General features: G+C 46.6%; 15 protein-coding genes across 17 annotated transcripts in view; 7 read left to right on the top strand and 8 right to left on the bottom strand.

Moving 5' to 3' along the window:
* The first annotated feature begins 249 nt into the window (after positions 1 to 249).
* Positions 250 to 830, top strand: BaraC (Baramicin C). The gene is made up of 2 exons (XM_020944643.2): positions 250 to 317; positions 375 to 830. Exons 1-2 carry the CDS (start codon positions 278 to 280, stop codon positions 662 to 664), a joined length of 330 nt encoding a protein of 109 aa, XP_020800302.1. The 5' UTR covers positions 250 to 277; the 3' UTR covers positions 665 to 830.
* On the top strand, positions 453 to 2,542 carry Tbp (TATA binding protein). The gene is made up of 2 exons (XM_020944507.2): positions 453 to 2,090; positions 2,147 to 2,542. Exons 1-2 carry the CDS (start codon positions 1,299 to 1,301, stop codon positions 2,423 to 2,425), a joined length of 1,071 nt encoding a protein of 356 aa, XP_020800166.2. The 5' UTR covers positions 453 to 1,298; the 3' UTR covers positions 2,426 to 2,542.
* eIF3k (eukaryotic translation initiation factor 3 subunit k) lies at positions 2,533 to 3,500 on the bottom strand. The gene is made up of 2 exons (XM_020944508.2): positions 3,302 to 3,500; positions 2,533 to 3,225 (listed from the first exon to the last, which is right to left on the bottom strand). Exons 1-2 carry the CDS (start codon positions 3,370 to 3,372, stop codon positions 2,628 to 2,630), a joined length of 669 nt encoding a protein of 222 aa, XP_020800167.1. The 5' UTR covers positions 3,373 to 3,500; the 3' UTR covers positions 2,533 to 2,627.
* Positions 3,501 to 3,745: 245 nt separating this feature from the next.
* On the bottom strand, positions 3,746 to 15,524 carry stum (mechanosensory transduction mediator stumble). Of its 2 annotated transcripts, XM_086826964.1 has the most exons (10): positions 15,049 to 15,524; positions 12,736 to 13,762; positions 12,215 to 12,679; positions 9,595 to 12,155; positions 8,974 to 9,538; positions 4,735 to 5,415; positions 4,573 to 4,678; positions 4,382 to 4,508; positions 4,129 to 4,323; positions 3,746 to 4,062 (listed from the first exon to the last, which is right to left on the bottom strand). In XM_086826964.1, exons 2-10 carry the CDS (start codon positions 13,584 to 13,586, stop codon positions 3,950 to 3,952), a joined length of 5,664 nt encoding a protein of 1,887 aa, XP_086683090.1. In that variant the 5' UTR covers positions 13,587 to 13,762; positions 15,049 to 15,524; the 3' UTR covers positions 3,746 to 3,949. The 2 variants fall into 2 exon arrangements, with proteins under 2 accessions (XP_086683090.1, XP_086683091.1); XM_086826965.1 differs by lacking the exons at positions 8,974 to 9,538; positions 9,595 to 12,155; positions 12,215 to 12,679; positions 12,736 to 13,762; positions 15,049 to 15,524 and adding an exon at positions 7,196 to 7,457.
* The window catches only part of Rae1 (ribonucleic acid export 1), a 47,734-nt gene continuing 26,060 nt past the window's right edge, over positions 5,760 to 27,433 (top strand). Inside the window, exon 1 of one of the 2 annotated variants that reach the window (XM_086826968.1) lies at positions 5,760 to 6,268. The gene's annotated coding sequence lies outside the window, so the exon portion shown is untranslated. The remainder of the gene's footprint in view (positions 6,269 to 27,433) is intronic. The other variant, XM_086826967.1, reaches the window with a different exon arrangement.
* On the bottom strand, positions 19,243 to 20,104 carry LOC110177716 (prefoldin subunit 3). The gene has a single exon (XM_020944557.2). The coding sequence runs from the start codon at positions 19,958 to 19,960 to the stop codon at positions 19,373 to 19,375; it is 588 nt and encodes a 195-aa protein (XP_020800216.2). The 5' UTR covers positions 19,961 to 20,104; the 3' UTR covers positions 19,243 to 19,372.
* NC2alpha (negative cofactor 2 alpha) lies at positions 20,131 to 21,791 on the bottom strand. Its single transcript, XM_020944554.2, has 2 exons — positions 21,450 to 21,791; positions 20,131 to 21,224 (listed from the first exon to the last, which is right to left on the bottom strand). The coding sequence occupies exons 1-2, from the start codon at positions 21,489 to 21,491 to the stop codon at positions 20,250 to 20,252; spliced, it is 1,017 nt and encodes a 338-aa protein (XP_020800213.2). The 5' UTR covers positions 21,492 to 21,791; the 3' UTR covers positions 20,131 to 20,249.
* On the top strand, positions 21,790 to 22,345 carry LOC110177718 (cx9C motif-containing protein 4). Its single transcript, XM_020944559.2, has 3 exons — positions 21,790 to 22,002; positions 22,073 to 22,220; positions 22,281 to 22,345. Exons 1-3 carry the CDS (start codon positions 21,939 to 21,941, stop codon positions 22,288 to 22,290), a joined length of 222 nt encoding a protein of 73 aa, XP_020800218.1. The 5' UTR covers positions 21,790 to 21,938; the 3' UTR covers positions 22,291 to 22,345.
* LOC110177717 (uncharacterized) lies at positions 22,290 to 22,788 on the top strand. Its single transcript, XM_086826971.1, has one exon. It carries the CDS (start codon positions 22,290 to 22,292, stop codon positions 22,548 to 22,550), a length of 261 nt encoding a protein of 86 aa, XP_086683097.1. The 3' UTR covers positions 22,551 to 22,788.
* Positions 22,556 to 22,788, top strand: LOC110177719 (uncharacterized). Its single transcript, XM_020944560.2, has one exon. It carries the CDS (start codon positions 22,556 to 22,558, stop codon positions 22,751 to 22,753), a length of 198 nt encoding a protein of 65 aa, XP_020800219.2. The 3' UTR covers positions 22,754 to 22,788.
* On the top strand, positions 22,779 to 24,219 carry PIG-M (Phosphatidylinositol glycan anchor biosynthesis class M). The gene has a single exon (XM_020944553.2). The coding sequence runs from the start codon at positions 22,779 to 22,781 to the stop codon at positions 24,180 to 24,182; it is 1,404 nt and encodes a 467-aa protein (XP_020800212.2). The 3' UTR covers positions 24,183 to 24,219.
* LOC110177715 (uncharacterized) lies at positions 24,174 to 24,886 on the bottom strand. The gene has a single exon (XM_020944555.2). The coding sequence runs from the start codon at positions 24,884 to 24,886 to the stop codon at positions 24,260 to 24,262; it is 627 nt and encodes a 208-aa protein (XP_020800214.2). The 3' UTR covers positions 24,174 to 24,259.
* On the bottom strand, positions 24,174 to 26,532 carry LOC147644497 (uncharacterized). The gene has a single exon (XM_086826969.1). It carries the CDS (start codon positions 26,530 to 26,532, stop codon positions 26,068 to 26,070), a length of 465 nt encoding a protein of 154 aa, XP_086683095.1. The 3' UTR covers positions 24,174 to 26,067.
* LOC110177821 (uncharacterized) lies at positions 25,133 to 25,850 on the bottom strand. Its single transcript, XM_020944711.2, has one exon. The coding sequence runs from the start codon at positions 25,848 to 25,850 to the stop codon at positions 25,218 to 25,220; it is 633 nt and encodes a 210-aa protein (XP_020800370.2). The 3' UTR covers positions 25,133 to 25,217.
* On the bottom strand, positions 26,008 to 27,352 carry LOC110177699 (uncharacterized). The gene is made up of 2 exons (XM_020944525.2): positions 27,211 to 27,352; positions 26,008 to 27,156 (listed from the first exon to the last, which is right to left on the bottom strand). The coding sequence occupies exon 2, from the start codon at positions 27,146 to 27,148 to the stop codon at positions 26,684 to 26,686; it is 465 nt and encodes a 154-aa protein (XP_020800184.2). The 5' UTR covers positions 27,149 to 27,156; positions 27,211 to 27,352; the 3' UTR covers positions 26,008 to 26,683.

Here is a 27,433-nt window from a genome sequence, read left to right as displayed (position 1 = left end):
ACTAATTTTAAAAACTGCATTGGCTGTAGGTATTTTTGGGTGCTCTTGTGCTTATTTTCTTTAGAAAACACTTTCCCCGATTTTAATTGGAACAGTGTCTGTGTAAGTGCATATAGAAAAGCTTCGTTCTCTTCTAAGATTCCAAGTGATCTCTCCCCGTTCTCTGGACTCTGTTAATTGGCAAAAGCTTGGGTTTCGCCCGGGTTTGAATAAATAGATTTTGAATAACAAAAGCAGCTCTCAGTTGAGGTCGAGCTCGGGAACTGGAAACTGCATCATGCGCTTGATAATTGTGCTTGTTTGTATAGCGTTCGCCGGTAAGTTACGCTTGGCAACTTGTAGAACTCACTGAACTCTCTTCTCCCACAATGAAGCCGCAAATGCGCAGCAGAATTACGATGGGCGGAACGGCCCACATACGTTCGGGCAGCCGGGAAATGGCATTTACATTCGGGGCCAGAACGAAGGACCTTATCAGGTGCCAGGCGTGGGCGGTACCTTCCAGAACTCACCCTCCAGCGGCGGACATGTTTACACGGATGAGCAGGGTAACACCTACTCACACCACTCGTCGACGTCATATACCAGTAATTTGGCGCCTACACCGGTGAGCTTGAGCTTGGGCGGTGTTTTATTAGTTCTTATGAGTTTAATCACACTATAAAGTGGATGTACAGATTTGAATAATTGATTAAACTCTTCTTAATTGAATTTATATTCGAAAAAATAATCAATTTATGCTGCTAAATAAACTAAACAATATACGTTTTTATATCTTTATTGTTAATTTCAAAGAAATTTATATTAAAGGCTTAAAATATAACATAAAAGGTATTTTTCTACTTAAATTATAATAAACAAATTAATATTCAAGCCATTAAAAGTGTTTTTCGACTTAAGTTATAATAAAACCTTTTCAATAACCGTTAACAAACAAATAAGGCTTTGCACCTTGTTAAAATATATAGAAATAATATAATTAAGTGGAATATCATGAATTAAAATTTAAAAAAAGCTTAAAACTTTCCAACCTCCATTTTCTTATTTTTTTCCCCTGGTCTGGCAACTCTCCCCCTCATTTCTCTTTCCATCGTCGCGTTTGCCTAGGGATTTTTCGAACTACGTAAAATGGTCACACTTGCTCAAGCTGCATTATTTTTACTACGAAATTAAATTCGAGATAAATGCTAAAATATCCGTAAATAGTTGCCGCTCGCGTCAAGTGTGCAACCGTTAAGCCAATCCCATTGAAGTGAGAGATCCCCAGCAGTTGGCAGAGACCTCAAACCAGCAGCAGCATGGACCAAATGCTCAGCCCCAACTTCTCGATTCCGAGTATCGGAACTCCGCTGCACCAGATGGAGGCGGACCAGCAGATCGTGGCTAATCCAGTCTACCATCCGCCGGCAGTGCCGCAGCCAGATCCGGTGATGCCTGCGCCTGTGTCTTCAGCAGGGCAGCAGCAGCAGCAACAACAACAGCAGCAACAGGCAGATGCCGGCGGAGCAGCAAGTGGCAGCGGCGGTAGCGGGCTTTTTGGCCACGAGCCATCGTTGCCGCTGGCCCACAAGCAGATGCAGAGCTACCAGCCCTCGGCCTCCTATCAGCAGCAGCAGCCGGGAGGGGGCGGTAGCACGCCGCAGTCTATGATGCAGCCACAGACGCCGCAGAGCATGATGTCGCACATGATGCCCATGAGTGAGCGCAGCGTGGGCGGCAGCGGCACAGGAGGCGGGTCAGGCGGAGGCGATGCCCTTAGCAACATTCACCAGACCATGGGTCCATCCACACCGATGACACCGGCCACGCCGGGATCCGCGGATCCCGGCATTGTGCCACAGCTGCAGAACATTGTGTCCACAGTGAATCTCTGCTGCAAACTGGACCTCAAAAAGATAGCGCTACATGCGAGGAATGCCGAGTATAACCCCAAGCGATTTGCGGCCGTCATTATGCGTATTCGAGAGCCGCGCACCACTGCCCTAATTTTCAGCTCCGGAAAGATGGTGTGCACGGGAGCCAAGAGCGAGGATGACTCCAGGCTGGCGGCGCGAAAGTACGCCCGCATTATACAGAAGCTGGGATTCAATGTGAGATTGTCATCCTTACCTTACTTAAGTCTATTTTTAACACTCTCCCTTCCTAGGCCAAGTTCCTTGATTTTAAAATACAAAACATGGTCGGCTCCTGCGACGTCAAGTTCCCCATTCGCCTGGAGGGCCTGGTCCTCACGCATTGCAACTTCAGTAGCTACGAGCCGGAGCTCTTCCCTGGCCTCATCTACCGTATGGTGCGTCCTCGCATAGTGCTGCTTATCTTCGTGTCCGGCAAGGTGGTGCTCACCGGCGCCAAGGTTCGCCAGGAGATCTACGATGCCTTCGACAAGATATTCCCCATATTGAAGAAGTTCAAGAAGCAGTCATAGAAATAGAATTTAGCACTTTATTAGTTTTTGTAATGCCTACGTTTAGGGTTTCTTTAGTTCCGTAAGCGACGAGTGTCTGATAGCGGGAGCAGAATAAAACAAAGTAGTTAGCTGTAAGTAGACTACAGGCTCTTTATTTTGTTGTGTTAATTACTATTCGTAGAAATTTAGACAGGACTAAGGACACGGCTCGCGACACGCTCTACAGACACTGGGCCATCAGGGCGCCGACATTGTCGAATTCAATCTTCTCCGTAATGTTCTTCGTCTTGATCTTGTCGTCCTGCATGGCTACCACCACGAGACCCTGGCCTTGGTGCTTCCACCCATTGCGCTTGATCCAGCTCTCCAGCGTCGAGTCCTCGATGCCTCCAAGCAGCTCCTTCAGCAAGTCCTTGCGGATCGTTTGGAAGGTGGTGCCCACCACATGCGACACAAACTTGCGGATCGAATCATTGAAACCGGAGATGTGGCGGAACATGTTGCGGTTCACATCGGCGCGCTGCCAGAACAGGGTGAAGTCAGCTCGCTCCAGGATGTCGGCCAGATCGATAATGGTCTGCACATTCTCATCCTTCATCTGCTGGGGCAGCAGCAGGCACTTGGCCATCACAAAGTCCGTGTGAGGCAGGTTGGTCAGACACTTCAGCAGGATGGTGTAGGTGATGTCGAAGTTGAGCATGTGCGGGTTGAACTGGTAGAGCTTCAGCACGGCCAGATTGGCCTCCAGGTCGTAGGTGTTGTTCTTGGCCTGGTCCTGGACATAGGCCTCCAGTGTCTTCAGATGATCCGGGTTGTACCTGAGCGTTCCAGGGAGGAAAGAGAGGTTATGTTTTTGTGATGAATGTAAGGAAAAGAGTTCCGTGTGATACTCACCGCTCGATGCAGCCCAGCATCTCCTGAATGGTCTGGCTCTGTCCGTTTTCCATTTTCACAAGGTGTGACATGTTTTACAGCGAAATTGTTTCGAATTCGCAAGTTGCCGTCGTGTTTTTCTAAGAACGCCGTTTTACAAAGACCGTATCACGACCTAAAAAATACCAATGAAAACAAACGGGGAACGGTCACACAGTGCGAGTAAAACAATTGCTTTTATACGGACTTTTGTGTGATATTTAAACAGCAAAATCACTTTATTGTACTTTATAATTACGTATTTAATGCTTAATCAAATAAATTAATTTTATAAGGTCTGATTTTAAAATTACCCAAGAATTAAATTTATTTAATACCAAACACCCACCCAAAAAAACCATTTCAGTATTCTTTGTCATCGATATAGATTTATCGGTTTTCAAACATTTCAAACACAAATTGCGGTTATTTTTAGTGGAAGTTTAATGATTTCAATTACACATTGAATCATGTTTTCATGTTCAAAGGAAGTTCTGTTCCATTTTGCTTAACCTGGAAGTTCATGTGGAAGTGCATGGTGTTTGTGGAATCTACATGGTTTTTTTGTACAAAATTATGTACACAATATATGGTATAAAAAGCAACTTAGTTATATCCGGGATCGGAGGACTATGTCTTGGCCGCCTCGGCATCGCCGTTCTTCGCCTCCTCCGCCAGCTTGGCTTGGCGCTGCTCCTCCTCCAGCTCCAAACGTTCTACCTTTTTGATTTTGCTCAGTTTTTCTGAAAAGAAAATGGTGTTTTGCTTACGATCTTTGATTTATAGAAAAGGAGATAATCCAAACTTACTTGCACATCTTAGCATTATGGTGCCCCACCAGATGGACCAGCCCCAGCCAACGAAGCAGAAGAGGACGCAGAAAAACTGGGATACGGCCACAATGATGTTGATAATAAAGGATCCAATCCTGGCCCGGGCGCTGTCGAACTGAGAGAAACGTGGAATGCCCACGCACAGGCAAAATAGTCCCGAAAGAAGGGTTCCTGTGTGGGAAATCATTATCAAGGTTATAATCTGAAATATGTTAAAAAAAAGACCCACCTAATCCTGGAAAGACCACGTTGCAGAAGGCACAGAACCACGCCAAGTACAGCGGCAGCACTGGAATGGCTCCCTTCATCTTGGACGTGTACTCCACCAGGTCGTTGTGAAGCTTCTTACGGGTGTCCTGTGTGTTGAAAAATTGAATTATTAATATAAAATAGGACTTAATGAAGCCAAGAAGCACTTGCCTCGCTCGGTGGCGGGGCCTTGATGCTTTGCCTCCGTGCATTCGACTCGCGACGTTTCTTCTTGCGACAGCACAGGAGCATCAGCCAGAAACGCTTGCAGCAGCCCCTGAAATTAAGGTTAATATCAGTCCATTTACATAAATCCCTATTGATTCCACTTACTCCTTAGCCTGGTTATCCATTGCACTTGTGGCTGTTGACATGGCTGCCTCGGAGGCTCCTTCCACCACCGACGACTCGGTGGGCTTGATGCCCATCTCCGGATCCTGATCGCGCCAGGACACGGTGCTGCCCTTCTTGTTGGGCCTGCTGCCGCCTCGACGACACGGAATGCAGAAGCAGCACCTGTTCAGCTCCGTCTCATCGCCTGTGGTGGGATCCACCTTGTTAACCGACCGACAGCAGAACACCTTGCTCAGGCAGAGGCCGCACTTGCTGCGTGGCTTTGGTCCCATTGTACTACTCATGTTGGTCTCCTGTTTCTGCTTCTTCGCCTTTGCCTCTGTCTCGACAGATTCAGGCTCCTCCTCTACACTAGTCACTGGCTTCTTGCGACAGCACCGACAACAGCTGGATTTGAGCCAGTCAGTGACTCGCTTCTTTCCCTTGGGCTTGGTCTCGTCAATCACTTGGACATTGGTGGCTGTGGTGGCACTGCTGTTGCCGCTCCAGAGGACGGGTTGGTTCTCGGCGGACTGGTTTCGGTCACGGTTCCGCATGCAGCAACGGGAGCATCGGGACCGGCGACAGGGCATAAAGAGGGTGGAGCAGCAACCACACAGGCCTCCACGCTTCTTGACATTGTTGTTGTCCTTCTCCTCAAGGAACTCCTGACTGCTGCTCCTGGGGTAAAGGGGGAATCGAGAGGAAACGCATTGAAAGGAGGATGATCTACATATACCATAAGATATTGTATATTTAGAAAGCCATAAATGCATTATATTTCGATCAGACATGGCTAGATCGACTCAGTTTTTTATGCTGATCGAGAATATATATAGTTTATAGGGTCGAAAATTACTCCTTCGCAGTTTTATTGACTAAAATTGCAACAACCTGCAAGGTAACCTGTTAATGAGCTTTACCTCATACATGAGAATTCGACTCCATATGTAAACGTGTATAACAGCTCTGTAAACGCGTCAAATGTAAACTGTAAGTTCACCATTGTAGGATGTGAATTGTTCATTAACAGAAAAATGGTCGATCGGTCAACACGCAGCTCCGTGAAAAAATTGCGAAAAAATTGTGAAAAGCAGGAAAACGGCCGGAAAAACTGACGATTGGAGGGATATTTGCGAGTTAAGTGTGCCGCCGTGAAAAACCACCCCTCGGGGGCTTGGAATCCGATCAATTTATGAAGAAATTCGCAGTGAAAGCCGCAATTTCCAAGTCCGTGTTGTGTATGCTTTGCAAGATCCTCCGTTATTTTGCGTTTGCTTGTATGTTTTGTTTTGCGTAGCGAGAAAAAAGGGGCAAGTGAAAAATACCAAATGTGCCAGCTTTTAACAAGTCCCATTAAAGTCTCGGTTTCGCATTTTGTTTGTTTGTTTTTTTTTTTATTGTGGTTTAATACGCATATTTTATCTGGCCTTAATTATTTTGGTGTAAATGTGCTTTGTGGAGCAACAAGCAACAGTGCTGGACTTTTGCAAGGAGAGAGAGAGAGAGAAAGACTGCCCGCAAAAACAATATGGTGAGTGACGATCATGCATTGCTTTTTATGTCCTCTTCTTTATTTGCGTCTTCTTTTTTACGACGTCACAGACTTTGCCGTTATGTTTTATGTCTGTTATAATTGTCGATTGATAATGATTGATTCAAATTGAATTTTTATTAATTTTATTTAGTATTTCTCTTCGGCATACCGAAGATAGCTTGTTTATTGTTTGTTTTTAAGGAGTTCCTTCAACACTTATGACAAGGTGAAGACTTAACTTAAAGCCAAGGCTTTGCCACTGTCCTTGACTGTCCGCAAAGACCGGATATAAGCTTTTATGGCTTTGAGGGATTGGCTAGGTGCCAAGCACCGGAAGTGCTATATGATTGGAAAGTTCAGGTCAAGCCTCGCTGTGTGTGTGGGATGGTCTACCTTTCACACTTGGCTTATAATCACCTTCGGAAGTCAATTACCCAGGATGGATTACACTCATGTAAACCATTATCCGGGATGTACCTCCTGCAATATGCATTATGCATTAGCGTGTGCACTTTGCCACATCTCTTGGCATTTGAACTTTCATCTTGGCATAATGAAGTTGGAGGTTTCGGGTCGATTTTGAATATAACAACAACCCGAACGGGAGGAAGGAACCCATACAAAAATATGTCACGAGACGTGGGACGGCTTTTCGGACGCTTACACAATTTCTTGATGGGTCCATGTGTTCACGTGTATATAATATATAGGTTGTGGCACTCCGTAGTTCCGTTCCGTGTGCACACGAGCCAACGACCAAACGCAATTTGGAGGTCGGCACTTTATATATTTGACCTGCGACTCCAACTGAGACAGTGGAGGAGCTCTGGGTTCACCCAGAAGTTAGGCCTAAGAAGGTCAGGCTACACTCGGAGATGATGACTCTCGGCGATAAGCTATAATGGAATCTCGTGCCTTAATTACCTAAAGAAGTACTTGTCGCCATCGATGAACGGGTCCTGGGCCAGATCCACCGTGTAAATGACCGAATTCTTGGGCGTTCCATTCAGCATTTCGAAATGCGCAAATTATCCGAATTAACCGAAAGAGTATTTCAAGTATTTCGTATTAATTACTGGCAAATCATCGACACTAACTGACTCTGACTCCCGAGGAGTTTCCCCAAACAACTTTCCGTGGGATTTCCCTGGCGCGCTGCGGTTGGCGCGATTGTCCGGCCCAAACTGATTTGTTATTGCGGCATACGAAACTTAAGCCGTGTGTTTTTTGCGAAAAATACTTTTCTTCTGTTTTCCGCGCACGCTATACTGTACACAGTGGGGACTCTCTTGGGAGGACTCTATCCTCTTAGGGGGAATTCCCTTGGCGTCTTGGGAAGACCACACTGTAACTGGTCGCTCGCACGCTTCGAAAAACAATGCATTGAAGGACATCGTTACCTTCGCCGACTCTGCTTCGCGACCTGGCGAACCGACCGACCACCAAGACGACCACGACGACAGGCCAGCGAACGGATTTCCTTAAAGGAGGTCTCCTGCCCCTTTAGCTCCACCTCGTCCTCCTCCGTCGTCGTGTTGGGCTCAAAATTTATTGACGCACTTATGAGTGGCTTGACGGACCTGTGCCTGGCTCTGGCACGGAACTCCAGCCCACACGGCGCTGTAAAGTTTTATGTATCATAGTTGTTGTTCTAGGACTCACCCCAAGTCCAGCCCCTCTACCCATTCCTCGAGGAGTTTCCTGTATGTAAATTGGCTGGCCAGGCCTAGGCAATCCTTGGCTGGGGCCTGGTGGAGACTCCTTAGGGTCGAGGCAAAATGTTAGTATTACGAGTCCTTACTAGTTAGCATTCGAATTCGAGTTCTTGGGCTGACCTGCTACCCGGACAGACGTTTGAATGATGAATATTCATAATGGTCATAGGGGACATGAGGACATTAGGACACATTAAAGACTTCCATGGGGACAAAAACAGAGCAGAGTTCTCAAGGATTCTTTTTAGCAAAGTTCTCTAAATACAGTTAGTACTTGGAGTTTCAACAACTTTCATGGTTTGGGGAATGTTAGACACTAACCTTTAAAATTAATTTATTTTTTTACATTTTAAATTGAGTATGCAGATTTATTATCCTGATAAAAACTAACATAGGAATGCATTCTGAATTGAATTTAATGCATTTTTGGGTTAGTTATGAATTTTTTAAGCTTTAATTTGTCGAAAAAATTGTGCTAAAAAATATAGATAAATATTAATATTCCAATTTCAATTAGAAGCCTGTTACGACATGAAGGAGTCATTTCCGACCCTATAAATCATACATATTCTTGATCAGCACGATTAACCGAGTCGATTAAGCCATCTTCGACCAAAATAAATATTTTTTCAAAATATTTGAAATTTTTATAATGGATTACATCGTTAAAATTGTCAAAAATTCGACAAAAAATGGAATCTCTCCAAATGTTAAACTGAGCATGCAGATTTATTAACCTGATAAAAACTAACATAGGATTGCATTCCGAATTAAAATGAATCCATTTTTGGCTTAGTTATGAGTTTTTTAAACTTTGTTTGGTCGTAAAAAATTTAGTATAAATATATAAATAAATATTTACTCAAAGAATGGTTCCTAGTCAAAATTATATAGATAATAGATATAGGTTCTGTTTAGAATAAGCTATATATTTCTTACCAGATTTCTGCTTATATTTTAATAATCCCCATAAATAATTATACTTACTTGACCATGCCGCCGCTTCCCGCTGCTGATCCACCCTGTCCGTCCGGCGATCTCCGCTTGGCATCCACCTTGAAGTCCGCTCCACTCTCAGGTGTGGGCATAACATCATGCCCTTCGCCCAGTTCCGACTCGGAAGCATCTAGTGGCGCGGGAATATCCGAGCTCTCGCATTCCACCTCCGGGACACTGGCTATCCGCTCTGCGGAGCTCTCGTTGGGATGGAGCACCGAAACCGATGCCTCGATGGGTTGCGTTGGTGGAAACGGTGACTTGGGCTGTTCTCCCGAGCTCTGGGGTGCAATACTGCCATCGGCTGTGCCGGTTCGAGAGGCGGATTCACCCGGTCTGGCCACTATGGTGGTCGAGCTGGGCGTGGGTGAGGGATCGGCATTCAATCGGTCATTCTCCAGGCTCTTCAAATCGGTGAGATTTTCGCTGATGGTTTTGTGGATCTCGTCGGTGGCCTCGGTTACGGTCTTTTGGATGGTCTCCAGTGTCTTTTGTGATTTTTCGAGAATGGCAGCGGCATCGTTAGACATGGGTAGGGAGCTGTGTCCTCCAGTTTCTGGAAGGGAAGACAGGGATTAACAGGGGTTTGGGTTGGCATATAGTATAGCCTACCTTCGCTTTCGTTGGCATGTTCCGGCAGAGTGGCCACCTTCCTGCTCTGCGGTGAATCCGATCGGTTCTTGTTGCTCAGTAAGCTCAGTCTGGAGCTCATCCTCACCAGCTTGGACATATTGGCTCCGCCAGATGCCTTGCCACCTGGCGTAGAGGGTACATTTACCTCGCTGGTAACCGCCGGAACAGCTTCCACCGCCTGGAGCACTGCGTTGCCCACTTGGGCGGCCAATGGAGGTATGTCTCCTACGGGATTGGAACCATTTCCTGGTCCCTTCTCCAGAGTGATTCCGTGGGCTTTGCTGGCAGCGGGTTTCTTGCTTTCCTGTGTTGTTCCTCCACCGGGCTTAGCCTTGTTCACTTGGGCTTTGGTCCTGGCTGCAGCAATGGGTTCCTTGCCATTGGCTTTGGCTGCCGGTTTTCCCTTCTCCTTATCCTTTTCTTTGCCCTTCTCTGTTTTGGTATCCTTCGTGGCAGTTCCCTTGCTGGGTGGCTTTTTTCCATTTGCCGCTGCCTTAACTCCTGGCCCATCTTTCTTGGCAGGCTTCGCTGGTGTCTTTGCTGAGGACTCCTTCTGGGACTTGGGTTTGGCACTTGCAGGGATCTTGGGCTTCGCTTTGGGGCTTCCCTTGGAGGCTGAAGCCATCGCCGCTCTACCAGTTCTAGGCGTCGTGGCCTGTGACTTGGTTTTCTCCGGTGATTTCGATCTCTTCTTGGAGGAAGTCGGCGGGGATTTGGACGCAGCCTTGACCTGGGATGATGATCTGGTGGGAATGCGGGAGCGAGAGTTCCTTCGTGACAGAATCTCCGGCGGAGGCTCCGCTTTACCAGTGCGACTGGAAGACCTTCGGGAGGGGCCCAAGGCAGCTGGACTAATGGACTTCCGACGATCCATCCTGCCAGTACTCGTGGGACTCAAGGAGATGGACTTCCGGCGGCCGGGCGTTGTGGAACGCAGACTCCTGTTTCTGGCCATAGCTGTGGCGGGCGAAATGCTAGAGGATCGCAGCGAAGAGGAGTTGATGCTCAGGCGGGAATTTGCTCGCGAATTACCACGTGAATTGGACATATCCTGCCGGGAGCTTGACATATCCTGCCGGGAGCTGGACATCTCCAAGCGGGAACTGGATGCCAGATCCAAACGAGAACCCGGCCTCGATGCGGGGCCCCTGGAAGCGGAGCGAGAGTCTAGTCCCAGTCTTCCGCTCTCCCGCGATGGCGTCCTGCTAGGATTCATTGATCTCGAAGGAGACCTGCTGCTCATGCCTCGCGAGGGTGACCTGCCGATGCTTGCCCGGGAACTCCTTCCCGAGGCCGTGATGCCCAAGTCCTTGAGCGGTGAACTAGACCGAGATTCAGGACTCTTTCGCACCGGAATCCTTGAAAGCGAATCCCGACGCGTCGTGGAAACCTCCGATTGGGTGTCTATGGTGCCGCCCATCAACGATGACCTGTGGGTGGGACTTTGCGCCGAGCTGCTGTCCTTGTTGGGAGTCCCTATGATGGGGGACAACGTGCTGGGCTTGGCCACCTTCCCATGATCCCGCTGATAGATTGACTGTCTCCTGGGACTGAAGCTGGGAATCCTGTTGGGAATCCTATTGGGACTCGGCGCCTGCACCGACTTGCGACGCATCCGGGATAGAGTCTGGGAAGCTGGCAGTGTGGAGAGCGTGGGTCTGCGGAAGCTAAAGTCCGAGGTGGTGGCAGTGACGCTGCTCAGGTTGGAGCTTCTCCGATCCGAGGCGGTTTGCGTAGAACTGCGACGTTCAGGTGAAGTGGAGCTGGAGCGACGTCGTCCTTGGAAACCCTGGGTCTTCGTCGCCTGACTGCTCCCAGCGTCGAAGGAGGGCCTACTCAGGTCGTCCAGGCTGACCCAATTCGAGCGAGGTGTAGGTGGCAGCCGGAGACGAGATCCTAGCGGCTCCTCCTTGTTGATAATCTTCAGCAGGCCGCGCTGCCTTCGCGTGGGATTCAGATTTGGCTTCAGGGGACGCGGCAGTGCTCCGGGCGGAAAGACAGCCGGCTCCGGGCCGCCCAGTTCCATGTGGGAGCCATAGTGCAAGCGGGGAATGGAGCTGCTGCGATAGGGATCCATAATCTGGGGCAGGGCCTCCAAGCTCTTGATTTTCTGGCCCAGGCTGGTGGTTGATCCTCGCCTGCGCTGATCTCGCGGCGTGAAGGTGTCCATGGAGGAGGTCAGCGAGTCGCGTTGCTGCAGGATTCCCTTTTGGGGTGTGGCTAGCTTACTCCTGCTGAGCCGGCCGCTCATATTGAACTGTACCGAGGGTCGTGGGGAATCATCCGTGGTCTGCTGGTGGTGATGATGGAAGCCCAGCTCGGGCAGGCGCGGATCTGCAGCTGGAAAGACTGATCTCCGGCGAGGACTGGCCTGCGGCCTGGTCGCTCCTGCCGGCGATGAGGTAGTCGTCGTCGATGTCGACTGGATGGAGGCGTGTCGCCTGGTGGCAGCAGCTGGCCTCTGAGTTGCCGTCGCCGCTGGCTGACCCGAGGAGAGAATGGTGAAAGCAGTCTTCTTGTGGGTCCGCGGTTGGTCCACTCTAGAAGGGATAAGAATTAAAAGTAAAGATCTGTTAAACTTCGTCAAAGAATTTCTCACCTGTAGTCCCCTCCCATGGGTATGGAATCCCTGATGATGATAGGCGACATGGATCTCTTCAAGCTGTAATCATCGCTCTGATCCTGCGTCGTCCTGTGACAATGAGGAGGCGGAGCACTTGGCGGTGAAGGTAGGCCATAGTCCCCCACGCGCTGCCTGTGACACTGACCCATTTCCCGGCCCATCTGCTCCTCCAAATATTGCAATGGGGAGAGGACTACGTCCTTTGGGACTGAAACCTTCTCCTTGGCAGAAGTGGGAGCCGCAACACGCTCCTCCCCGCCGCTGCTGGAGCTATTCATATCCTGGATCATAGTGGCCAAAGGGGAGAGAGGACCCTCGTCCTGCTTCATGGACATAATCATCTTGGAGCTGGGCCGCAGTCGGGGAATGCGCGTGAACTCGGGAAAGTGCTGTGGCGCTGGACGGAACCAATCCCGGCTGGAGTAGGAATCACTGAGCAGGCTAAGGATGGATCAGAGATTAGAGATTAAGGGTTAAGGATCTTGATTCCATCTCACCCCCTGTGATCCTCTGTATTAATGCTGGACACACTCATCTTGGCTGTAGTTTCCTGCCGACTGGGACTCCTTGCCGACTCCTCTCCATCCCTCTCATCCTGAAAGGACAGCCTTTGACCCACAACAGTGTACTCCTCCTCGATGTCATTCTCCAGGTCGTAAATGTCCGGTTTGTTGAGAATATCATCGGGGGCCAGGAGCAGGTAATTGGGTGAGCCCAATTGCTCGGTACTGGAGCCACCGCTAGAGTTGGGCAGGATTTGGATATCGGGTGGCTGAAGATGCGGCAGCATTGATCCCCTTGGTGTTGTCCTCGTATAGGGAACGCTCGGGAAGATGCGCTCCCTGGCACCGGGAATCAAGGCATTCAGCGCCATGGCAGCCACTAGGGCATCCTCCTCGGAACTGGGCACCTCCACCGAACCCATTCGCAGCGTCTCAAAGGCCGCCGAACCGAAGTAGTCATCGGAGTGGAGGTGAGACGACGGCGGCGGCACCGGGTCACCGAACAAGCTGCTGTACGCTTGGGGATCCGCCTCGGACTCGGGCTGACGGACACCGAAGCTCTGGAGGCTGGAGGCGAACGTGGAGGGGGCCATCGAGTGGCCGGAGAGCAGGGAGTGGGTGCGATAGCTATAGTCCACCGGGATCACAGCCGGCTGGAGGCGGCCACTGCCAGTGGATCGGGGACGGGCACGGGGACTTGGTTGCGGTGTCGGGATCAGATTGGGCGTCGGTTTGGGATTGGAGTTCGGTGGTGCTTCTCCTGCTCCTGGCGTGGGCATCGGGAGGGCATCGGGGGATGGCGATGGCGTTGATGATGATGATGAGTACGAGAGGGTCTGCTGCATGGCTTGACATTGGTGCTAACCGTTTTCCGGCCCTCCTGCGTTCACTACGATTTACTTTCCATTTTCCTGTTTTGTTTTTGGTTCTATAGTCTGTTCACGAAAATCCACGCAGGATCTGGCGTTTCGTTGTCCTTCGGCTCAGTTCAAGTGCCACACAAAACCAATGACGCCCGGAACTGTTTATTCGAAGCAACAGAATGTATTTAAAAAACACTCACTCCTCTCTACCATACGGATTTACAGACAGACGACGACCAGGCGCGAGACCTTCCGGGTCCTTTCTCTGTGTCAGAGAGACGTACACGCGACGACGACGCCTTCTCCGGCGGAGAAAGGAGTGGGAAATGAGGGGCACGGATTACGGATTACAAAAAAGGGTATAGGGAGTAGGAGAACCAAAATATAGGTACCCCAAGAGGAAGAGAGAGAAAGAGAAGGGACACCTGGGTAGGGCCACAATGCCGGTTTCATTGCCGAATCGTAGAGATGGGTAAAGGTACAGGACTAAAAGCCGAAGTACCCAAGTAACTAGTACCTATCGTTTTTAGCTAAGCCTGTATTGCAAATATTTACAATACCATTTAGCATTAAATAATGTTCAAACATATGATAAATTTTATGTATTAAAGCCAGACGTTTACAGGAATCACAAAACTGCTTATTAAAATGGTTATCTGAAATGTATAACCAGTTAATACCTATTCATTGATCGTAAAACTCGTTAAATATATCATATTTCAAGCATTCATTACTATCTAAACACCTGATGTACCTTCGAATTACTTATTATTTATAAAAAACCAGATGGTTTAAGAGCTTAATTTAAAGGCCATTTAATAATAATAAAGTACTTTCTATTATAGTTTTCATTTTTAATGAATTCCCAGGGAAATACTTTTACCCTAAATAACTAATTAGGTACAACAGAGACCGATTTATAGATAGCATCACTAGTTATAAATGGCAAATAAATAGAGGAGTAATTATTATTGCACGGCCATATTTTCTAATGCCATTTCACTCCTATAAATAGCTGCGTGTGCGGCGCTGATAAACCCGCCCCAAAAATCGGATTGGAAAGGAATGCACCTGCCTCTATAGAGGAGCAAAAACAGCACCCAAAACGCTTGTCTTGGCGCTAACGAGAGCATAAACTTGATGAGCTTAGAGAGGAGGGTATGGTGAGCAGATTGGATTGCTTCTTCGGCTTGGCTGCACCGCGAAGATTGCATGTTGCAAATTGCCGCATTAGTGACTGCACTTGAAGTCGTCGTACTACCCGAAACCGAGCAGAGATGTGGAAGTTATAGCCGGCTTGGTTTAATTGGAGCCGCAGCGCCGCGCACCGGTACGCAGATATTTTCGCGGAATGACGTAGACCCCCCGCGGGAGAACGGCTTGAAGGTGCAAATGAAGGGCCCATTGTTCGCATTGATTTTCTTCTGCCTAATATTTAACCTACATTTTATGGGGCTCGCGACGCCGCCACCGTAGCTTAAATTTCGGTGACACACTTTGGGCCCACACAGGAAGTGACTTGGCCCGGAGACCGGCGTGTTGTGGCCATGACGCGTGCCGCAGAGTGTTGGCCCTGGTAATTCCGTAATTCGCGAATCCGCTAACAGGCTCACTTCTTCTTCAAAAAAACACTTTGCCGCATTACACGCAGCTTTTCCTGCATCTCATTACGTCTTGGTCACACTCGAATAACGGTGCTTAATTAGTCCTGTCCCAGGCAAGGCCACACTCGCAGGATTTTAAAGTTGAGAAACACTTTAAACTTCTTAATATTATATAAGTTACTTTTGTTTTTTTTTTATATTCAATTCCCCCCCTTAAAATGTGTAAGTAATTGGCGAAAAGCCGCAAAACAACAAAAAATATATAAATAAATGGGAAACGCGGAGCGGGAATAGAACGCGGCCGCTGCCTAACTTAAACTGATGGCAAGTGAGCAAAGGAGGGCCTTCAAAAGAAATATTGCCTACACTTCACACACTCCATAACACACACCTAACACACACGCAGAGCCGCCGAGATATGGAGAGACTGGCGAACACCGAAAGCCGAGCTGGGCAAATTCGCCGCGGGTTTTCTACTTGCCGCCACTTTCCGCAACTTTTCCGCTTTTCGCCGTTTTCGCGAGGTGGCTGCATTAGTTGTTTGCATGTTTTGTTTTTCTCATCTGCTCGGCTTTTCTTTTGCCTTCTTCTTCAGCTTAGACAACTTTTGATTATTTCCCCCCGAACAGCCAGGCTGGCTGGCTGTGACACCTGTTGGTATGTCTCTGGCACGCGATGTGCCACACACTTAACACACAAACACAAATCACTTGGCTTGGATTGGCCAAGGCTTTCGCTAATTTTTCATATTTTTTGTCGGGATGCCCATGCCCCGCGATAGATACATGGTTCGATGAAAGTGATCACACGCATGGGTATCAAGCACGCACTTCGCTGCGGCTCATTTCACTTGAAAGGCTTTGCTTTTACACACTTAATGAAGAATGCCACAGTGGCAGCTCCCTATATAAGCCCACAAATTGTCTACAAATGTGTCCGAGATATTTTTAACGATTTAATATGGCTATCATTTGGGTACCGAAAAGAGTTCTAGAAAGTGTTTGGATTCTATTTTGTGAATTAAAACTTAATTTAACATGAGACATCTTAGTATAACCCGTTAATACTTTTAAAATATACCCCTGATATCTCTAACACATTAAAGAATTTTTTCAAAAAATTATAAAGGGTTACATCTTTAAATTTTTCAAAATTTGTACCATTTTGTAATTTAATATTTAGTATGCAGATTTATTAACCCAATAAAAACTAACATAAGAAAGCTTTCCGAATCCCAACTAATGTATTTTTGGCAAGGTTAAGATATTGGAAAAACTTTAATTTTTCCAAAAAATTTGCATATAAAAAAACGATTGATTCAAGGAATACGATTTTTTTTAACTTTGCTATGATCAAATTGCGGGCTAAATCTGGTATTAAATAATAAACTGCTCCACAAGATCACAATTCTTGTAAGCCAATTTTAAATAATATTTCCTCTAAGAATATCTCTTGTTTCTGCAAACAAAACCCAAACTACCCATTCAAGACATAATGTATGCACCCCAGGCCAGACCGAGTACACTGCACTTTTTCCTTGGCTTTGGGAATAGGGTCAAAACCGCAACAAATTCCGCTTTTGCCTTGTGCAGGGCCCAAGAGTCAACAACACTTGGTTGGGCCCCCAAGGAGGTGGCTACTTGGTTCCAGCTCCAGCTCTGGCTTCTGCCTAGCCACCTGGGGCACTGTTGCAACATCAGGCAGGACATGGACATAGACAGGTATGTGTGTGCACAACACTCTAGCCCTGAGGGGGGGGGGGGTGTCGACTTTTAAGTGGCAGTGCCGGAGAAATATCCTTGGCTAATGTCGTGATAGAGCGCCGCACCACCCCACAGTCCAGCAAAAAGTGGAGTCACGGAGTAGTCACAAATTCAGGGGAATTCCTAGAGACATCTATGAGTTAATTGTTTTCAGGTTTTCTATTTTTTGCTTCACTGAATTTGTTTCTAGTTTTGAACGGGGCTTTCTTCGTTGATTTAGTTCCGTTTTCGAGGCACATAAATTTGAAAACTTTGTGTTACTTGTAGCGTTTAATTTTGTTTTAAATTACAAAAAAAAACTTTTAAACTTTTGGTTACGCCGTTACCCGAATTCAACGCGCATTTGCATCGATCCGATGCACTGCACTCGCCGTTCGTTGAAAAACTAATCCGCCGCGGACAAATACCTTCTTATACATCGTCCTGCGCTGTGGCACAACTCCTTGGCGGCTGACCACCGCTCGGCAGGATACCCAGAGGCGGACGACGAAGGAGTCGCCGAAGGACCGAAGTTGAAGTCGAAGTCGCTACGGGTATACTACGTGGGTCAGTAAACCTACTTCCGGTTGACATAAATACGCCTTGGACATGAAAACTTTGGCACTGGCGGCGCGCCGCAAGTTGTTTTTATTGTTTCAAACTTTGTGTTTTTTTCTTTTCCCTTTATTTTTTTGTTTTTTTGCCATGACTCAAGACAGGTGGACAGCGGACAGCGAAGTCCAAGAATCCGTGCAGTGCAGGTGTGTGCGGAGATCGGATTTTTCATTCGGGGAATTCGATTTGCTTGGCCAAAAACTTCTGGAGATGCTTTTACTTGGCTAGTTAGGCAATTTGATCGAGCTGCACCCTTTTACACTTGAAACAATACTTGGTATTTATTTTTAAGAAAGCAGGCTTAAGAATGCTTAAGATATTCGCAACCTTTGAATAGATATTTATGGATATTTTTATATGACAATTTGCTCGATAAATCAAAGTTTAAAAAACTCATAACTAAGCCAAAACAGCATTAATTTTAATTCGGAAAGCTGTCTTATATTAGTTTTTATAAGGTTAAGAAAACTGCATACCCATCTAAACATTTAGAATTATTCAATTTTAACAATTTTAACGATGTAACCCCTTATAAAAATTTCAAAATTTTGAAAAAATTTAATTTTTGCCGGACATAGCTAGATCGATTCGGCTATCAGGGATATATATGATTTATAGAGTCGAAAATGACTCCTTCACAGTGTTTTAAGCCTCTGACTTAAATTACAATACCATGAAAGGGTAGAAAACTAGTTCTGGTTTTCTATTTCAAAATATAAAATATATTATCGACATATAACCAAATAACCCATAATCCTTTCGAAATTCCCATTCATTTTCCCCAGTGCACTGCAATCAAATCTTGGGCTTGGCTAATCTCATACAAGTCCCTCTCTGACCCAAATCAATTATGCCAAACCCATGCAAATTCATATAATTTCCGAACTGCACCTTTGCTCACCTTTTTTTCGGGAGCGGCGAGTAATTTCACCTGCAAGAAGATTTTCCCACGCGATATTAGCGTTTGACCAGCCAGGTAGCTCCTCTTCTTTGTCATATTTTTGGCGAGTCCTGCGAGGGGGAGAGTCCATCAGAGTTTGACCCACATCGGGGGCCTCAAATTAATATCAATTGTGGCAGGATTGCGTGTGCGAATATGTAGCAAGAGGTACGGGGTACGAATGCCCGAGGAACGGCGGGGATTGAAAGGCATTTATTTTGTAATTGACTGTGACCAAGGGGATTGCACAATGACTAAGCTAAGCTGAGGTACTGGTGTGCTCCCTAAGCGAAATTAAGTAATAATTATTATGATGTGTATACGCTTATAAATAGCTAAGCACGGCAAATAAAGGTCACACTTAGGCAGGATCCTACGCTTGGTCCCGATTTCTTGACCTCCTTGCGGACCTGGCTAAATGGGCTACTACTTAATAGTTTTGTATATATTAAAGGGGGAAACCCCAAAAACAAGACTCTGTATACAATTGAGTCATTAGTTGGGTTTTATACTCCTAGGATATAGTATAGTTAGGGAATTCACTTTGGTGGAACCTGAAGTTTTCACTAGGTCCAATCTTTATAAAGAATGTTTCTTTTCAGGGTTCATTTTGTATGTTAATTTTGTGGGGCTTACTTTGCATTTACGTATTTGTATATGCAAAGTTATTTTGTGTTTTCCATATCTTAAGTTCTTATAAGTAACATTCGATTTTCCATAAAAAATTTACGTACATATGCAAGAAGATGTTGCTCACTCCCGAGTTTAATTCAAAGTTCATTTCTGAGATTCAATTTGAAATTATATATACATTATTTACATATCATTTTAAATACCAAAAGAACTGCTAATTTAATAGGCATCTAATTACTTAACATCCAAAAATCCTTCAGTTTCCTGTTGCTGCTGCCTCATTTCGTATTTCTTCAAAACAGCTATATTCAGCTCAATGACATGCACCTGATCCTCCAGGTAGTCAATGTCGTGCTCGATCTGCAACCGCTGTTTCTGTAGTCTGGTAATTTCTGTCCTGAGAAACTTAATTGCCTCCGGGAGAGTGAATTCCATCTGGAGAGTACTTGAGTTCGTTTGGAGGATCACCTTCTCCACTGGCGGTATGGTTACCGATCTGAAAACTCCATAGGTTATGTGCATCAGGTTTTGATGCTCCTCGTCGGGTTTGCGTAGGAACTCGTCAGCCAGCTTATAGTTGGCTTTGGCATCCTCCAGGCGCATGACTATCATAGTTTTCCGCTCTTCCAGCTTCCAAGCCTGTACACTATATTTCCTGTGGAACGTGTTCTGCAGGTTGAGGGCCGTTTGCACATCCGAGTTGAATTCGATCTGATCGATATAGGTTGCAACATTGCCAATGTATTCGGCTTGAACGATGGGAGTAAAGGATTTCTGGTTGCCAAGGGGCGGCATCTCTATGTCCTCAATAAAGGCAAACATTGTCGGGAATTTGGAATATTTAAAATTTTATAGGAATGTCCAGAAACTATAGTCTGAAAGCTTTCACTTCGGGAAAACTATGTCGATTTGAACAAATCGAAATTTCACAGAAATCAGCAGAAGAAAACTGAATTGAAATTCTGTTGAAATATGCACTAATGCAACCAAGATTCTCAGCTTAAAATCAAGCTAGGTCTTTATTTTGCAAAAATTGTTATTCTTATACTAATTGTACAGTGTTAATGTAGCAATAATTTAATTTTTAAAAGCGCTTTCACATAGATCCTAATCAAATATTGTCATAGTCTTCGTCTAATTCGAAAATGGTTTCAGTGGGTGTCGCTGATGGTGCCGCAGTGGCCTTTGGAATGATGGGAGCGCTGCTCTTTCCAGCCATTTGGTTCACATTGTTGTTTTCCGCTTGCGCGAAGCCAATAGATGTCGGCCTGCTGCTCGCCGCTCCGGCTCCAGCGGCCACGATATTCGTTAGATCTATATTGATAACCGGTGCAGCGATATCAAAGTTGAAGGCGGCGCTGGAGTCCGAGGCTGGTGCGGAAACAGCAGCCTCCGGGGTGCAGAGGCTCCGCATCTGCACGTTACTGTAGTCGATCTTGACGATGGGCTTGTTTAGCTCGTAGCTGCAGATCGGGGGAGGTATGGCATTGTCGAGCTGCACCGGCTGCTTCTTGTGGTGCTGCGAGTGGGAATTGGGTGGTCGGCCTCGTTGACCCGGTGTGTAGGCGGGCGTCGACTCCGAGCGGGCCAGCTTGGCGGGCAGGGTGTGGGTTGGATTTAGGTGGGGAGGATGCTGGTGCTGCTGGCGCTTGGTGCCTGCGCCACCGCCACCGTTCAGGCTCATGGAGCGCATGTAGGCAGCGGTGGCCGCAGTGCCATTGTTGGGCTGCGAGCGCATGGAGGTCGATGGCAGGCTAAGATCGTATGGCGTGTCTGAATCGGGATATTGATCCTCCGGCGAGCTGCGCAGCATATCGTCCTCGTTGTAGGCGGCCTCCTCGGCCACACTGATGTCGGGTATGTTGCGCACCAGCTCCTTGAGGAAGTCGAACCGCTTCTCAGACACGATGCACTGCCGCATGTGCGACGGCGATAGCGTCTTGGCGTTGCGCGAGTTCGTGATTCGCAGCGTCTTCGTCAGCAGCGACTCTACGAACAGCTCCAGCGTGCGCGAGATGATAACGGGCACCGCCTGCGCCACTTTGCCGATCTCCTCGTCGCTCTGCATGATCTTCTTGATGCGGCCCTGCAAAAGGGGATAGAGGAGGAGGAGGGACACAATCACACCCGGTTCTTAGGTTCTGCGGCTCTTCGAGCCCCTGATTATGCCCGTATGCATGTGTACATACACGCACACACACACAGGGGCACGCACAAAAACTGATAACCCATCTGCGGCTGCCGCGGCAAGGGAGCGACACACGCTTGGCGTTCCGCCGACTTCCTGCTGCTTGCCGGGATTCCTACTTACCGCCGGGAAGCGCGCGTTATATTTTTTCTTCTTCGACGGCATGGCGCTGTTTGTGAAGTAATCCTAGCGAAATAAAACAATTGCCTGTGTGTGTGTTTTTCACACAAGAACAGTTCCTGCAATGTTTGTGCGCGTGGGTGAATGGCAGCTGTGCACACAGTAGGCGGCGGCATTCACAGGGAACCTCACAAATTTGAAAATATTATTAGAAATTTAACAAATTTGGTTTAATTCGGTAATATTTGAATTCTGTTGGTTGTTATTTGATTATTTGGGTTTTACTTGCTTTTGTTCACTAGTTAAAATACTACAAGGGGTTGTGGCTAGTTCTTTGCGCAATCTGGCAGTCTGGTTCTTAGCATTGTCTGGCAACGTTGTTTCGCTTTACTGTGACTGAAAAAAAAGAAGAAGAAGAACTCCGGATGAGCAGTCTGTGTTTTTAACATTTAACAATTGCTTAAAAATTAATGCAACAGGGCTATAATTTTCATGTCTGACACGCGCAAGGATCGTTGCAAACCATACGCCTGTCGCATACAAGATTGCTTGAGCAGTAAGTAATCGCAATGAGCGTATTTTTCTCAGTTATGTAAGCGGCTCATCCGGCGAACTAATGATTTTAGAGAATAACTACCAGGAAGATAAATGCCTGGATGTCCTAGAGGATATGCGCCAGTGCTGTCTAAAGTGGCATAAGGTATCAGTCTGCTGCAGTGGAATCGATCTGGAGAAGAGCTATTTGCCAGAAGAAAAGAAACCATCCGCCAAGTCGTGAGTTTGATAGAGTTCCTTCTGGGCCAGGTTTCACTGTAAATTCTCCTCTTTTGGCAGAAAAAAATAATGTCCGCACCGCAGTACAAGCCACCAAAAGAAATTCAAGACTTGTTAGACAAAAAGCAACAACAGCAACAGGCTAATAATCAACGCCGGCGCACAGCCGTACTCCCCAAACGCTCGTGGATCCAGCGAAATCCACGCCTTTTCCAGATCACCTTCCTCACCGGCTCCCTGCTGGTATTCTTCTCCAAGCCCCTGTACGACTGCTTCATAGCCGATCCTCTGCCGCCGCTGGAGGTTAAGGTACCGCCGCACAAGCGCTGAGCGGCATGGAATCTGTGCGCAAGGCCAATCAACGTCTGCGAAACTACCCGCTCCTGCTAACCAAGTGCGCGGACAAGGCCACAGCGTATGCGGTGTGCGTATCGCGGGATCTGAACGTCCAGCACAAGATCTGCGACGCCGAGTTCAACGAGTTCCTTGCCTGCATTCGCAAGAGCGCCCAGGAGATGAAGACCAAGCTGTAAGCAATCAATTAATAAAACTTAGAAAATGACACAGACGAAGACAGCGAATGCAACGGGCTTGCAGCGACTAAGTCGCCGCGTCCTGCAGACCAGCTTTCGCATCCACATCCTGATCTCGGCGATGGTGCGCATCGCTCTGATTTGCTACGGACAAATACACGATAGCCGGTCCGCCGTGCCGTACACAGACATCGACTACAAAGTGGTCACAGACGGGGCGCGACAGGTGCTGGCCGGGGAGACGCCCTTCGCCAGGCACACCTACCGCTACAGTCCGATAATGGCGTACCTGCAAACCCTCAACATCCTGATCCATCCCGTCTGGGGCAAGCTGTTGTATGCCACATTTGATCTGTTAATAGCCACGCTCATCTATCGCTTGGTGCATATGGAGATCAAGAGTCAATACCAAAAAACCGTGCAGCATCTGCTCAGCAAGTTCAATCGGCCGCAGGAGTCAGATCAGTCGTTGGACGCCTTGGACGAGCGCAGTCACCCGGAGAACCTGGCCCGTGCCTCCGCCTGCTTCTGGCTGTACAATCCGCTCACCGCTGTGATATCTACGCGTGGCAGTGGTGACTGCTTCTCGAGCTTCTTCGTGATCCTGACCATTTATCTGCTGATGAAGGCAGAGCACAAGGGCTCCCATAGCCACTGGCTCATCTTTGGCGCCGGCCTGGCCCACGGCCTGGTCATCCATCTCCGCCTGTATCCGCTGCTTTTCAGTCTGGCCTACTACCTGTCGCTGTCCACGCGTCTCACACAAACTCCCTGGGATTTCCTGGGACAAGTCTTGCGTCCCAATAGGCAACAGCTGTGCCTGGTCATCGGAACACTGGTCAGCCTGATCGCCTTCACCTGGACGTTCTACAGGATGTACGGCTGGGAGTACATCTATGAAGCCTACTTGTATCACTTTGTGCGCAAGGATCCGCGCCACAACTTCTCGCTGCAATTCCTGCTGCAATATCTGGGCAGCGCCACGAGTGTGGTGGAGCCCTCGATTATCGTGAAGCTTCTGGTGATGGCGCCGCAGTTCCTGCTCATCCTATACTTGAGCCTGAGCTTCGGCCAGTTTCGTCAAACGCTGCCGTTCTGCATCTTCGCCGTGGCGTTCGTGGTTGTCACCTACAACTCGGTGGTGACGTCGCAGTACTTCATCTGGTACTTGGCCATCCTACCGCTGTGCCTCAACAACTTCAAACTGCTGTCGTGGCGCCGGTGCTTCGGCCTGCTAATTCTCTGGCTGCTCGCCCAAGGGCTGTGGCTTCTGCCCGCCTATCTGCTGGAGTTCCGTACATGGAACACCTTCTACTGGATCGGAATGCAGGGTGCCGTGTTTTTCGCCGCAAACGGGTACATTCTGGAGCAGTTGCTGAGTCATTACGGGTTTACCCAGTTCAAGATAAGCTACAGAAAGTTACTTTAATCACAGAAAGCGGTTTAATACAATGAAACTAATACAATGTTGGTGTAAGCGTAATTTTAAATCTAAAGCTTTTACTTTTAGCTCTTCTCTAAGCTCATAAATTTCATGAAGTTGAGCAACCTGTCAATCTCCTCATTCCGCATCGCATACATTCTGTTGGAGATGCTCCAAACATCTCTGTATGCGATCATGTCCGTCTCGAAAACATTACGCTGCTTGTTCCACTGGACGTCGGTGAACTCCTTCTGGACACGGCGGTAAAGGGCTCGCGCACAGGGACACTCAATGGTGATGTTATTCACGTACTTGTACTCCTCGCGCTTCTCGTAGAGCTGTCTGATGTGGTCATAGTCCTTGCCCAGCTCCTTCTCGTTTGATAGGAACATGTGATAGACGCGCTTCCTACTGGCCGGCTTTTCGAGGCAGAGAAAACACACACTCTGTGTGTAGTCTGAAGCGTTTACCTTTGGCGCGTTTGCAGGTGGAACATCAGTCTTCAGTAGTATCCTGCTTAGAATCACCGGAAATGTTGTGGGATTGATTTTGGGAGCCTCTGGAGCCGGAGCTGCCTTCTTTTTGCCTCTTTTACGGGGAGCATCCGGATCGGGCTTCACTCTTCCGGAAATATTTAGCACCGGTGCCGCTGTCTTAGGGGAGGTGGTAGATGGTGCTGCTGGCAAGTAATCCTGCTCCACGGCTTCCATTTTGGGATCTGTGTTGCTTTGGAGGATTTCTTACTCTTTTGTTAAATGTCTTTGGCAGTACTGAAATTTTCTGAGCTGAAGACAACGTTTTAAATGGTCGGATTGTTTTGTATCAACACGAAATGGCTAAATTTCACAACAAAGTTTGGAGCAAAAGCTTAAAATTAGGGATGATAGGTTGGCGACGATTGTGAATGACAAAAAGCATATGTTTTTGTTAGGTCAGCCAGAAGTAAACAACTTTGCTTAGGGTGGACTTGTTAAGATCAAATACTAGTATAAATGTAATATTTATTTTGCTTACAAGACATTTAGGTTTTATTTTATCATACTAGCTATTCGTGGCACTCATAAAGTTAATATAATTGAAAAGCTTTTCCAATTCCTCGTAGTGCAACTTGTATATTCTCTCCGAAAGATTCCAAACATCTCTTTCTCCAACCCAATCAGTCTCGAAAATAGTTTTCTGCTTGTTCCAAGTGACATCGGTCAACTTATTTTGAACTCTGTGGCATAGGGATCGGGCACAGAGTGATTCCTGATACATACGATCAACAATTTTTAGGTCTTTTCTATTCTCGTACATTTTTCGAATACGTTCCGAGTCCTTTTCCATGTCCTTTTCGTTTGAGAGGTACATGTGGTACACCCGCTTCCTACTGGACGGTTTTTCCATGCACAGAAAGCACAGATATTGGTCAAAGTCTAAAGGATTACTTTTAGGAACTGCTTCTGGTGGAACGTCTGTTTTGAAAAGGATTCTACTAGTAATCACTGGAAATGTCGTTGGACTGACTTGTGGTGCCAATGGAGTTAAAGTCTTCGGTAAAGGAGCTGCATCCTTATTTTCCCCTCTTACTTGGGGAGTGCTTCGTTTTGGTTCCATATTTCCGGATATATTAAGTACTGGTGAATCGGATGGCACAGGGCTAGGATTATTAGGCCCCTCAATGCTAACTTCCATAACTCTTTCTTCTAATGTTTGACTTTCTACTGAAACGTCTGTTTAAATACTAAATTTCCGAACCCGAATTGGTTAAATTTCACATAAAGTTCTAATCAAAAGCTCCACATTAGTCATAGGGTTTTTGTTTACAATTGTATGTGAATGGTAAAAAATGTTTATATATTATAGATTTTTACATTATTTATTTATTTATTTATTTATTTAACACATCAAATTATCCCTTCGTTACGCTCAGATACTTTATGTAGTTGAAAAGTAATTCATGTTCGTCGTCGCTTTTCGCATTTAGTTTTCTAGATCTTGCCCACATATCGGTTTCTGTATTCATATCGACCTCGAAAACATTTCCGTGCCTGTTCCAAATAGCCTCCGGAAACATTTTCTGAACCCTACGATATAGGGTTCTTGCACAGAGTGCGTGTTGCTCTAAGTAGTTAACTATCCGTACGTCCTTTCTATTATCGTACATTTTGCATACTCGATCGTAGTCCTTTTGGCTATCCTTTTGGGTGGTCAGGAACATATGATAGACCCGCTTTCGAGTAGCAGGCTTTTCGATACACAGCAAAATCAGGATTTGGGTGTAAATTTGATCGTTCTTCGGAGCACGTGGAATGCTGCTTTTTAGCATTATTTTACTCAGAATGGAAGGAAAAGTGTCATGGTTTATTTTATCCATGGTTTAAGCAAGGGTTCTTCACTAGTATGTTGTTCCTTTCAGACAGCTCTTCAAATACTAAACAGTGAGTGAACGGGTTGCTTGGTATATAATTATACAATGTAAATGTAAAGTACGATAAATCACCATTTTATATTAGCTTAGAAGTGTACTACTTTTTAATATAGTTCTCATTCAGATAACATAAATATTGATAGACTTCCATTTGTTCCTCTTTTAAGGCCTCCGAAACAATTTGTTGTATATTTACCATTGAATTTTTGCGGTACTGAATTACGTTTTCACTAACCCAGTGTTCTTTGTTGATTCGATCCTTTACGCGTGGGATAACTCCTTTCGGATCAAACGAAGGTCCGCTTATGATGACTCCTGTTTTAAAATTGTCAGGTCCGAACTCGTAATACTGTTTGCCATTTCTCATTATCTCGGTGGCGGCGAATCTTTCTATGGAATTTTCATCAAGTTTTGGTGGTTTAGCTCCATTTAGAAGTACTTTTTGCATGTGTTTCTCAAAATCAAACTCTAAATATGCTTTTGGATTACTGGTTTTGGGAGGTTTATCTGATGTTTCAGAGGTTTCAGTCGCAATAGCCAAAACTCTCGAATTTGATGTCATGGTGGGTTCTGAAAAATACATTGATTAGTGAATAAGTTTGAAATAAACCTTGTTCAGCTTACCCGAGTGACTGTCTTTGGTTGTTTTCCTACAGATGCATTTGTGTGGATTTATTTATTTACAAATGAAATAATTTTAAGCTCACTCCAAAAGCCCACTATTAGTGATGGGACTTTATTGTTGACAACTTGGGGTGAATGGTATTTAACAGCTGTTTTTCAATTAGGATGGACTTTATAAAATATTATTGTTACATTAGTAATTCAGTAATGAAATAGTCCACCA

This window comes from Drosophila serrata, unplaced genomic scaffold, assembly GCF_035046125.1.
Source record: "Drosophila serrata isolate PLE 108 unplaced genomic scaffold, ASM3504612v1 contig_165, whole genome shotgun sequence".
Classification (NCBI taxonomy): Eukaryota; Metazoa; Arthropoda; class Insecta; order Diptera; family Drosophilidae; genus Drosophila; species Drosophila serrata.
The sequence above is the reverse complement of the archived record's forward strand: the minus strand, read 5'-3'. Positions and strand labels throughout refer to the sequence as shown.